At 26.5% G+C, this 13,791-nt stretch overlaps 1 protein-coding gene across 1 annotated transcript; it reads left to right on the top strand.

The window, feature by feature from the left end:
• The first annotated feature begins 8,899 nt into the window (after positions 1-8,899).
• On the top strand, positions 8,900-10,768 carry LOC8285632 (probable esterase KAI2). Its single transcript, XM_002524920.4, has 2 exons — positions 8,900-9,453; positions 10,087-10,768. Exons 1-2 carry the CDS (start codon positions 9,086-9,088, stop codon positions 10,529-10,531), a joined length of 813 nt encoding a protein of 270 aa, XP_002524966.1. The 5' UTR covers positions 8,900-9,085; the 3' UTR covers positions 10,532-10,768.
• The last annotated feature ends 3,023 nt before the right edge of the window (positions 10,769-13,791 follow it).

The following is a 13,791-nucleotide window of genomic DNA, read 5'->3' as shown; positions in this document are numbered from 1 at the left end:
GGCTTGAAATAAATGATAACAGCATATATACTCTTATAATTTATAGTTAAAATAAAGATAATTTTTTAAATAAGTTTTAAGTATATTTATGAACTTTTGAGACATATAACTATGTAATATTATTATAAAAATATTTATTATTGATGGTTAATACTATATTAGTATCAAATCATAAATACTAATTCTATAAGTTGATTGAGATATGTAAGAAGCCAATGACATAAAATATAAATTATGAAAATATTATAATAAAAATAAAAAAATATGAAATTGTAAAAATATAAAATCACATCAAAGTCAATAAATGGCGTTAACATATTTTAGTGCTAATTTATTAATGAAATAAATCACAAGATAGTTTTTTTTATCACAAAACACACCACAAATATTATTTTGTCAATAAGTTAAATCTCAACATAATTTTTTTATATATATCTTTCTTTTTGTTAATCAGACCTAAATAACTGCCGCCACCACAGTGCCAATCACCTGCTTTATCAATTTGGTAAGTATTGAGTTTTGACTGGTTAAGCGACAAATTCTCCACTTTGTTTTTGTATCTTCTTACTTATACTCCTAATATACATAAAAGTTTGATATATATATATATATATATATATATATATATATATATATATATATATATATATATATATATATATATATATATATATAGAGAGAGAGAGAGAGAGAGATAGATAAAAGTATGTAGATACTTTTAACATATAAATATTATGTTATTGTATAAATTTTATATTTTTTAAATTATTTATTTTGAATATATTATATTAATGTACTAACTAATATATCATTTTTATAATTACATGATAATTTTTAATCGTAAAAAATAATATTTAATAATTTTTTAATTAATTAATAATTCTTAATCTTTAAAAATAAAACATAATTAATATATTAATTAATAAATTAGCAAAATTCTACAATCTTATATGGTATTTTATTATTTATATATTTCATTAAATTATTATTTTATGTATTTAATATCAATTAAATTATATATATGTATAAATAAAAAATATCTTCAAATTTTATAGATAAATTGCGCCTGTATGGACGAATGACTAATAGTTTGAAGGTAAAATTTAAAAAATTACCCTGTAATTTATTATTTTTACACTTGAAAAATAATAATTTATTTTCTTAGTATTTTTTAGATACATATTTATATTTTGATTATTTTTATATAATTTTACAATTTAACTTGAATCATCACTAAATTATGATTTTATAAGCAATATGACATCTACTAATACATCATAAAATTCATAAATGTATTATAAATTTACTTAAAAATTTATTTTTCAAATTTAACTAAAATTAAATATATATATATATATTTTAACAATTTGTTATAATCACAAAATATCTTATTAGAGACTAAATTATTTAAATTACTTATTTTATAAAATATTCATATTTTAATTTAATTTATAATAAAAATAAAAATATTAAATATACTTGAAAGTACTAAAACGATAAAGTACACATTATTCCATTAATATAAAAAGTATTAATATAGAAAAGTCAAATGTGTGATTGGTGGTGGTGAGGCGGTTAGTGTAATGGCGATAGCAGCAAAACTTTTCATTTCTTATTTTTTTATACAAGATGAGGAAAAGCCATTGAACATTAACAGCTCTAAATATATTTAAATTGTTAAATAGTTTTAAATAATTATTGAATAGTTTTTAGTTTTTAATTTTTGTAAGAGAATTACTTTCATATATATTTATTCATCAATTTGAAAATAAATACTTTGAGCTGAAATGATAATTTAAGAGGTTAAAAATAGCTAACAAAAAAAAAAAAGCGAACCTCATAATATATGGAAATACCATTCATTAATATAAAAATAATTTAAATGAAAAAGGCATTTACTATTGTCAGAAATAATTAGAAAATCCCAAAAGAATTGCTAGAAATGAATGCACCGTTGATTTGAAAATATTAACATATTAATGTTTCATTAATTACCAGAAATAAATGTGACCTCTTTAAAAGATCCAGAGACTGTACGATAAAGAAAAATTAAGAAAATAAAAAAATAAAAAAGCAGGTAATCCACGTGTATAGAATTTGCTTTATTTGTGATATAGGACCATGGCATTTATCTTTATAGATGCATAGTATCCTTCATGTAAGGGCCATGGTGAAGGATACTTTTGCTTCTACTTAAAGCAAAACATTATCACAAATAAAGCAAATTCTACATATATATTAGCACTGTTACATGTATAAATTATTATTATAAGATTTTAAGATAATCTTATTATGTGATGAGCTCATGTTTATTGATAGCTTTTCTACCACCAAGGAACAGTAATTTCTTCTCCAGTAATTTTGAGAGCATTGTCAGCATGCTAGATGGGAACAGAGAGGAACTTTCATTAATTAAGAAAATTGTCCAAGACTGGTAAAACTTTCTGTCTCAGGTGAAGAACAATCTAAAGAAGTCGCCTTTAATTGATGGACCAAAGGAGAACTTTTCAGTATATATTGGAAAGCTACAACCTACAAAATCTGAAAGTGAGGCAGACAATTACTTCAAGCCCCTTCTTGATAATCATCAGAACTGCAAGAAGTCCTCAGTTTCAGTTACAACGTACAGATTATGTTGTTGTGAGGGTGAGCTAGCTAGTAATTTGCTTCTTCTTCTGTGCATTATTATTAAGTAATTAAGCAGAGCCAACCAGGGTATGTTACCTTTCAGAAACCTGGAAATTTGTGCTTTCCGACTATGGACAGTCATGAAGAAGAGGTAGGAAAATGAACATATCATCAATTCCACAACTCCAATCAAATCAATATGAACGTTAAGAGTAGTAGCTCCACGTCACCTCTTCATGTGAAAACTTAAAAATTCGAACTTGGAATACCTTGTTCACTTGAAGTTTTCCCAACAACAGTTGACCCCAAAAAATCTAATATTCACTTTTTTTACTTTCTTGATGAAGTTTTTGCAAAATAAGATAGTCAACATATTTGATAAGCAATACTATTAATTAGCAAGCATTGAACATTTATGAAATACCTTATGGCAACTAAAAGGATTGAATTAGTTGAAGAATAGAAAATCAATTATAACTAAAAAAATTTATTTGAAAAATTTAAGTATTAAACTAATATTAACGGAAACAATTAATCATACTAATAGGAGAATGTAAGCAATAAGATAAACACAAGTAAAATAAAAGAGTTTAGGAAAAAGAAAATCAAACTCAAGAGTTTATAGTGGTTCGACTAACTCTTTGCCTACATCCACTCCTTAAGCTTCACTTGAGATTTTCACTATCAATGATAATTTTATAGATGTAAGATCAAACTCAAGTATTTTTAACCTCACACTCAAATTTTTATAAGTGTTTCAATGGCTAATACTCAAACCCAAGTATTTTGTATGGCTAACAACTCTAACCCAAGTATTTTCTTTGGCTAACACTTTAAAATAAGTATTTTCTTAAGGCTCACACTCTAACTCAATCTAATATTTTCAACTCTTAATTACAAGAGTAATTAATCCCTTATATAAGTGCTCAACCTAACCTTTTTGAGCTTTAAATATAGAAATCAATCATCCAACTACTCAAAGATTCAAACTGAGACTTAAATCTTTAATACAAGATGAAAAATATAAAGATTTGAAGATTGTTGAGAGTAAATACACAATGGGGGGCTCAAAACAAATGATCTTGCTTGACCTAGAACAATTAGAAATGAAGTTTAAATAGTCCTAGGTGAAATGGAGACGTTATACCCTCATTAAATGTAAATATAGCCGTTTTAATAACCTTCATAAATGCAGCTTCATGAGTGGAAAGAATCCTTCATGACCATGAAGCATCAACGCGAAAACCATATTTGAAAAATTGGACCCCGTCATGACCATTAACATCTCTTCGCCACTGGAAAGATCTGCTTTCATGGTTGGAAACTTTGGCTTTCACAGCTAGAAACTTTTATTCACGGTTAAAAACTTTAGTTGTGAAGGATACTCGACTTGTGAGAAAAAAGTTTTCCACGGGCATGAATCTTTATTTACAATTGGAAAGATTCCTTTCATGGCTGGAAAAAAAATTTTATGGTCATGAGTAGCTACTTTCACGGCTGGGAATGTTGGCCTTGAATGCTTATGTGGATTTTCTGCTTTTTTGGCACGGGCATGACCATTTAAAAACTCGAAATCTTGAGCTATACAACTCAAAATGGTAAACCATTTTTAAATTTTGGTCAATCCACTGCTATATTGTAGTTTAAGCAACTCTAAAATTAACAATCTTTATACTTCAAAAAAATTAAAATATTTTATTGCTTATCTAGTCTTGACAGTTTGGACATGTTTCAGTATTTCGGCCATTGCACTTTCCATATACCTCAAATTGATGTAAGACATCTTCCATATGAAACTAGACTCTTAGAGCTATAAATATGGAGAAAGGCATATTAAAATTCCTCTTATAGAAATAATACTACTAATTCTATTTGACCTCATCTTTTGCAATCCAATTTGACAGCTTGAACATAATTCACTCAAAAATTCAAAAATCTATTTTTATAGCTCCAAAAAATATTCCAATTTTTATTCCTGAAAGTAGATTGATGTAGTTATTCATCCATGTATGGTTTGCCCTCATAAAGTCCTCTTTAAATTTATTAATTTTTCTTTTTTTTAAATCAAAATTAAATTTCCTTGATATTTATAAACTTAATCTAATATTAACTCACTTGTGTAAGTTATTATTATTATAATAATTTAGTATATAATATTTAATATTTATTAAAAAAATCTCCATGTTAATAAAGAGAGAATATAAAAATTCAATATTTTAGTTTTAATATTATTTTATTTTTAATTTTATAATATTGACACTCGAAAAACTACTATTTTTATAAAATTATTATTTTTCTTTAAAAATAGTCTATTTTATGATAATTATGATTATAAAAAATTATAATATAATTTTATTTAATAAATTAGTATATAATATAATATTATATAGTAAATGATCCTACTAATATGTATTATTATAATAATAATAATGAACAAATAAATTAATATATCAATAAAATAAAAATTGAAAGTATCATACCTTTTCTCCTATGACTTCTAGCCTTTAATTTTTATAAAAAATTATATTTAATTATTTGAACTTCATCATAAACATATATGTATAGTGTGATATAAAGTAATCATCAATTTCTTATAGACTTAAAAATATATATAGAAATTTATAGGATTAGAAAATATACACGTGAATAAATAAAATTAAAAGTATCATACATTTTTTTTTTTACTTCTTGCTTTTAATTTTTACAAAAATTTATAATTAGTTTTTGAACTCTCTCTCTCTCTCTCTCTCTCTATATATATATATATATATATATATATATATTTATTTATTTATTTATGTGTATTGTGCTATATTCATCAATTTTTTATCAGATTAGGAATGTATATGAAATTATAATTTAATTAGGATTGGAATTTTTTTAACTAGAGATATGATTAGTACATGTTAGTTGTTAGTATTAGAAGAAATGTGATATTTTTTGGTAGATCATTATAAATCCCATACTTTTTTTAAAAAAAATTTTTACCCTATGGAGAATTAATCTCACAAAAAGTGAAACGGGCTCTGGCTCTCAAACTCGAGACTTCTACCTCACAAAATGTGATAACTTTTTATTTTAGTTAACATCATTAAATGTTATGAATATTATCACCATTTCTCAATAATACATTTATTAAACTTTCTACAGATGCTACAATTTTAAAATTTATAACAATTAGTTGTATGTGATAACTATTTATACTAATCAAAAATAATTTTTAATAAATTTTTATCAAAATAAAAATTATAAAAGAAAATGTATAATGCACAACGGACTAAAAATTTTCAAAAGATTATCTTTTTAAGTTGAGAAAAAGAGTATAAAAGAGGAAAGAATTCAATCTTAAATATGTGGTAATTAACAGTTACCACATCAGTTGTAAATGATATTAAATATGCAGGGTTGGAAAGCTTGCAATTTGCATAAGTTTGCATTTAAGGGGATGTTTAAAGCCACCTACTAATCAAAGAAAATCCAACGGTGATTAATGCAAAAGATAGTAGCCTGCACTTTGCCCTTTTCAAACGAAATAGTTGCATTTATGTATCCCACCACATCACCAAATTATCTAATTCCCTCTTGCCACATATTTTCTATATATTATATGAATTAAAAAAAATCTAATTTTTCTGGTTTGATTTACTCTTATGAAATATTTAGGTGTAATTATTTAGCTTATATGCAGATTTTGAAAAAAAAAAAAAAAAAGCTAAAATGAAGATTATATAAAAACGATTGCCCGTAAAATCTAATGTCTTAAGATTGTAGATTAGAATAGAATGTCTGGTCTGTTAGCATGAGTTCCTCATAAGGCAACCAAAGATTCCCTCAATCAGGTGAGTTGGTTTGCCTTGAGAAGAAACTAGTTTCCTAACCATAACTTTTTGACTTGTCTTAATAATTGAGTGCGACTAGAGTCTTCTTAATAACTTCTTGTTCACAGTTATTTACGGATAGGTATATCCAAATATAAATTCAATAGAAATTTACATTCTAAAATTCATATCAAAAAATTATTTTTATTATCGAAATTCGTCTTAAATTTCAATAGAAATATCTAAATCAGATTTTTTCAGAGTCCAAAAAAAACGAGATATGCTTATAAAAATCTAAACCGTATAATTTTTATAATATTTTATAATTTTGATCTTTCTTATTATTTTATTTCATACACATAATATATATGTATATTATTTAAATGAGTATCGGATAGTAGATTCGAATAGTATATACTCGCCCATATACATTTAAATAATCGGGTTCGAATAGTGAGTATTTAAAGCTTCAAATCAGAACCCACCATAAATATTAAAATTTAATTATAAATCCGTCCTATTAACTTTCGATCCATTTAAATATTCAAAAATATCCATCTGAATATCAACTTTAGTCTTGTATACTATCTGCTTGCACATTCGCAATAACTAAATGAATAGAATTATATTTAAAAAATCATAATTGTGTCATTCCAGGTTGGAGATTTTATGTGAGACCACTTTGTACCACATGAGAGTAGTGAAACCTTATTAATATTATTTTAGATAATTACCTGGACAGTTTTCCTTCTCATTTTTATCTGTTTATAAAACTTATAAGAATTTTTATAATTTTATATTAAATAATTTTGAAACAACAACAATGATAATCCTAATAAGGATTATATTTTTAACTAAAGAGTATAAATATATAAATATAAATGTATATATATATTATATAATTTTGAGATATAAAATATCTTTGACACGTCTCACTATCTTTTGACACATAATATTTTCATTTTGACATGTGACATATAAAATCCAAACATATTTATGTTTTTGTATATTTTTCTATAAATATATTAATTAATAAATTATATTTATAATTAAATAATTTGATCATATCCTAAAAATAACATTTAATTATATTTTAAATATTATATTATCTAACAAATTAATTTTCTAATTGGACAATAATTTTAATTTTAAAAAATAATAAATTAAATTATTTTTTAATTATATAATAATTTCTAATTCTACAAATAGTAATATCAATTATATTTATTAAAGTTATACATGAAACTTTTGTTGACATATGTCATTTTTCTAACACATAATTTTTTTGGGTTTAATATGTATATTTATTTTTCATACATGGGATCAAGCTTGTGTATAATTTTATAGATTGATTTATAAATGACATTTCTAATTAAATAATAACTATAGAAAATTATATTGTAATTATATTTTTAATATTATATTAACTATACAAATTAATTTTATAATTAGATTATGATTCTAATTCTTAAAAAGTAATTTTAATAATAATTTTAATATTAAAACTACTAAGTTAATTTTCTAATTACAAAATAATTTCTAATTCTAAAAATAGTAATATCAATTATATTCATTAAAGTTACATAATAAAAAATCAATTAATAACCATTTTCAATATTTGCACTAATAAAACTTAAAATATTAAACTCTTTCTAAGAAAGACATCTAAAAATAATTAATTTATTGTTATTTTAAAAATATTATGAAATATTAAAAATTCTATTAAATTTTATTTATAAATTTAATTTATATAATTATTTATAGTTAAAATAATAAAAAATCATACAACACGCGGATAAACGACTCATAATAATAAAAAAAATTATTTGTAACAAGAAGAAATCGACTTATTATTTTTTGTCATTAATTAATAGCATATATTAACTTTTAAAAAATAATAATAACAATAAAATATAAAATTTTAATTTTGTTAAAACAAATAACAAGTATCAGTATAAAATAATATAGAATTGAAAGAAAACTCATTCACCCAATCCTTGAGAAATTGATAAAGAAATCACATTTGTCCATTTGACTATAAATCATTCCCAAATTCTCTGACTACCTAAATTTATGCCTCTGCGCTAACTAATTAGATTCCATATTAGCAATTTTTGTACTAATACATTTCCAAACTTGACCTTATTACTCAACCACCATTAGATGTGGATATAACAATGAAACAAGACAAAGCCATTTAATATCTTACACCAACTTGGTTGAAGCTGCCTTGTGGATAAAGAGGCAATTATTGTTATCTTATTTAATGAAATTTTTTTAAAAAAATTATTTTAAATTTATTTTATAAGTTAGTGAATTTCTTTTTTTTTTTTTTTTTTGTGGTTCTCAAAAAGTTTATATTACAGTATTATGATTAAAGAGAAAACCAAATTTTCCTCCTTAATCATTCTAAATTTTTGCATAAGGAAACCCAATAATTATGATAAGAAAAAAATCAACATATATGCGGTCCTTATTATCCCTCGTCGGCATCTGTCCAACTACAAAAGCAGCCAAAAAAAGTCTGCTGTTCACACCATTAAACCCACCTCAAGATCAAAGCAAACGAACAAACTTGTAAACCAAAACCCAAAAAGGAAAAGAGTCCAAAAAATCACTACAGGAAAAAAGAGATTAAAATGGGTATAGTAGAAGAGGCACACAACGTCAAGATCCTTGGAACAGGAGAGCAAGTGATAGTTCTGGCACATGGATTTGGCACTGATCAGTCTGTCTGGAAACACCTCGTGCCTCATCTTATTGATGATTTTAAGGTCGTTTTGTTTGATAATATGGGTGCTGGCACTACAAATCCAGATTACTTCGATTTTGAGAGATACGCTGGTCTTGAAGGGTATGCTTATGATTTACTTGCCATTTTAGAGGAATTGCAAGTTGAATCATGTGTCTTTGTTGGGCATTCTGTTTCTGCTATGGTCGGTGTTGTTGCTTCCATTAGTCGCCCTGATCTCTTCACTAAAATCGTTATGATCTCTGCTTCTCCAAGGTATCAACCTTCATCATTTAATTTTTACGTACGTGAGCTCAGAATTATTAACCTAAAAAACTTGTCGGTACAGTTCTAATGGTCTTTGCCTAATCATTTCTGCACAAAAGGGCTTGATTAATTTACAAGCCAATTGCCGCTTCTGCAATCAGGCATAAAAGTTTGTGCAGAAAAACTTCATTGTAAACTGTTTGAACTTCCAAGTGGTTCAGACAGACGTCATCAACTATAAATAGAAGTAACAACTATTTTTCTATATAAATAATAGTCTACCTATTATCATTGTGGTATCTTTCAATAGACTTTCTAGGAATTAATTAATTAACTTCTAATATATTTTAATGTTCTTGTGCTTTTCATTTCTAATGCCAGTAAAGTTTATACTTTTATAATGCTAGTTGAAATTTGATCTAATTGTTTTATATGATTTTATAATATAATAGGATCTTCGCATTTGTGGGTCAGATTATAATGCTAGTGACTAGGCGTCTTTGTTATTGGGTCGGTTCTTAAGAATTTGATTATCTTTTTCACTAAAAAGCAGCAGATTTTTTAGTGTTAGTGATAAAAGAGGAGATATTGAGCAATGATTCAGCTGAGTTTTGCTTTTGAATCATGTTTTTTTTTTTTCAGGTATTTGAATGACGTGGATTATTATGGAGGATTTGAGCAAGAAGATTTAAACCAACTATTTGAAGCTATGGAAGCTAATTATAAGGCATGGTGCTCAGGATTCGCCCCACTAGCAGTCGGTGGCGACATGGATTCAGTGGCGGTACAAGAATTTAGCCGCACCCTTTTCAACATGAGACCGGACATAGCTCTAAGTGTGGCACAAACCATATTCCAAAGTGACATGAGGTCAATTCTACATATGGTCTCAGTGCCTTGTCACATTGTACAGAGCGGCAAGGATTTGGCTGTCCCGGTGGTTGTCTCCGAATATTTGCATCAAAACCTTGGCAGCGAGTCCATCGCCGAGGTCATGTCAACCGACGGTCACTTGCCTCAACTGAGCTCTCCAGATGTCGTAATTCCGGTGCTTCTGAGGCACATTCGTCACAACATTACTGCTTGATCTTTTTGTATGTCATTTTTAATTGGGTGATTTATGTTTACTTTTGTCTGATTGAGTTAAGTCTTAAAATAACTGTTCAGATTGTTATTTAGAATTGTGGGGTTGGTGTGGCCATAAGGTCGCCTGTAGCTGTGCTTGTCTTGTTAACTGTCTCGTAGAATCTTACAACTGTCTTCTAGAATTTTAGAATCAATAAGATGTTCCACTGTGGGAATGTAAAATTGTATTAATTTTGGACATCATGTGAAGCTAATTTTATTTTCCTGTAGAAAAACCGAGCAGCCAGTTTCATTTATCGTATTCTTGAAACAACTATAACTAAAGAGATCGAGGATGTAAACAATCAAATCAAGCATTTAGAAAGAAAAAAGCAAAAAAGAAAATTACTGCATCCTTCTTTTATTCCCAGACTAATTTGACCAGTGCTTTATATTACTGGTAAGCTTGATTTTTTTATCAATGCATGAAATGAACAGAGAAATTCTGTTGCATCTAATTTCATCTAACAGCTCGATATTAAGAATTATTTGACTTTTAGTTATATGGATTGTATCTTTATAAACTTTTAGTTGTGTGAATTTTATAGTTTTTTGATATAATTATTGTATAACTTTTAGTTGGATGAACTGTGTCTTATATATATATATATGTGTGTGTGTGTGTGTAGATTGAAAATATTTAAGAGAGATTGTGTTTGTATATCCTTGTTCTTTATCTGTATAATTCTTTAAATTATAAAATTTCATATAACAAATAAATATAGGTAAGTGTTTTTGGATGGGTTTCATACAAGCATGGATAGTGGAATGTTGTTGTGTTCACCACTCGCAAGCAAGCCAAACCCTTGAATCATAGACATTTAAAGCGAGTCAAGAACATTTCCAATTTCTAGAACTTTACAAGCCCTTCGAATTTTCATCTTAGAAAAGAAGAGAAAAATTTAAAGGATATACTTTCTTTCTCTTTTTATTTATTTAAAGAAATGAAATTCCTATTGCAAATTGTAATCATTCATTCAGATTAATACGTTACTTTTAAATTTTAGGATGCAAAAACCCTATATAAAGAGAACTTCCATTCAAAATAATGATTCATATTAGAAATGAGAAAGAGCCCTAAAAACTTCTCTCTATAGTTTTCTTTTTTTCTTTCTGTCAGTGGTCTTTGCCATCTTTCTTTCATGTGTTCTTATTTTTTTCCTTATCTTGTTAGTTTATATGCCTCCTGCAGCTATAATCAAGGGAACTTTGTACTCCTTCCCTTCAAACTAAATGTATGATCTATTTCTGTTTATTTTATTTTAATTTTTTCCACCCAGAGCCTTTCACAGTGTTTGTTCTGCTAAAAAGGAGGCAATTGTTTTTCGTTATTAGTTTTTTTGGAATAAGAATTTGTTAAGAGACTGTGTCGCCAGTGTAAGACAACTACCAACCGTCACCTTCCAAATCCGCAGAGGCGATTGCACTCCTGCTGTTGAACCACCCACATCACTGGCGACTCTAACAGCGGCTGCTCCTTCTCTGACCACCATTGACTCTCCACCGTCGCCTCCTACATCTTCCCATGCACCATTTGTTCCTCCTATTGTCTCTACTCCACCATCTGAAGCTCCCGCAGGTCCTACTCAAAATGATGTTGTTTTAAATAGAATCTCAATGGCATGGTTTGTTGGTTCTGTTATATTTGTAACAATGGAGTAGAATTATCATTTGATGCATATGTTTATTGATGTTGTTACTTTTTATTAATATCATTCAATTTAATAAAAATTATTTCTAATTTGAGTTTTGATTTTAATTAAAATTGACAGTTGAGAGCAGTGCACCATGTCCTCAAGCCATTTTGCTGATGTGGCTTTTTTCTTTTTTGGATTTCTATGTTCGTATCTCCGGCAGTACGTATTTGTGTTGTTATCAAATTTTTATTTCAAAATTGCCGGAATACCATAATAGAAAAAATTATGTAAGAATAATTGTTATTGTGATAAAATCAAAAGAATCGGATAATTTAGGAAAAACACTCAAGAGTAGAAGTATTTTTTAGATAATTAGGCACAGAATCAATTTGAATCATTTGGCAAGAGAGCAGTAAATCTCTTGGTAGATGTGGTTCCTATATGTCATCCACATAATTACAAGATGGTACATATATATTGCCATGGTTTGTTAACTTAAGTAAAGGAAAGGGATGTTGACTTGCAAAGAAGGGATATTGTTTCTAAATTATTGAAGAAACTGGCATTGCTGTATGATTGTTAATTCCATTTTGAGTAGCATTTCAACATCAAATAATAACTTTTTTTGGCTTTAGATCTGTTCTTTTTTTGTTTCTGATTTATTGTGATAAAACCCGTTACACAACAAAAAAGAAACCCGCTATTGTGATAAAGAGAAGAACATTAGAAAAAATGAATTAAGTAATGACTAGAGGATGAAATGGCAAGACGGAAGCCAAGAATGACAATGGCTGCTGCAAGAAATATTGATAAAAGCCGTTTTTGAGACTCGTTCCCTTTCTTTCTACTGTGCAAATGTTCTTCGTATCTAATCATTAGAACTCTGTTGTCTAACAACTCCTTATGAAGTTTGAGATTTATTTGTGGAAGAGCTAACCCTGTGTGTGGCTGATTGGTTAGCCAAAACACTGTAGGATTGATATGGGGCCGGTTGGTTGGCTAACCAATTCTTTTTTTTTTTTTTCTTTTCCTAACGGCTAACCAATCCTTCAATAGCTCTTTTATCCCTTGTTTCAAAGGGATCCTTCTTGAAATTTATTAACAATGGGATACATACATATTCCATTTTATTGTCCAATAATCTTGTTCTTAATTTAAAGGTAGTTTAATTAACTAATATTAATTGAAGGACGTATTTGATGTAATGCATAACAAATAATATGTTACGACTTTAAATACATAAAAAAAAAAGAAAAAAATTTAACTCATCAAATAATAAGACTTCCTTTCTAGAAAAATATATTTTTTCTTTTTAGTTCATTATTATTATAATCTATTTTCTTTTTAACTATTAATTTCATAAGTGATTATTAAAGAGTGCTATCTTATTAATTTACATAACTATTATTATATACAATTTATTTTATGTTTTATGTTTTCAAATTATAATTTACAATAATAAGAATATAGTTCAATTAATAAAAATATTTTTTAGGAGTACATAATTTTGAATTTAAATTTTTTATTTTTTATTAAGTAAATTTGTTGAACATAAAAAAATATTTATTTTTAATTATATATTTAG

This window comes from Ricinus communis, chromosome 7, assembly GCF_019578655.1.
Source record: "Ricinus communis isolate WT05 ecotype wild-type chromosome 7, ASM1957865v1, whole genome shotgun sequence".
Lineage (NCBI taxonomy): Eukaryota > Viridiplantae > Streptophyta > Magnoliopsida > Malpighiales > Euphorbiaceae > Ricinus > Ricinus communis.
Note: the sequence above shows the minus strand (reverse complement) of the source record. Positions and strands in the feature narration are given on the sequence as shown.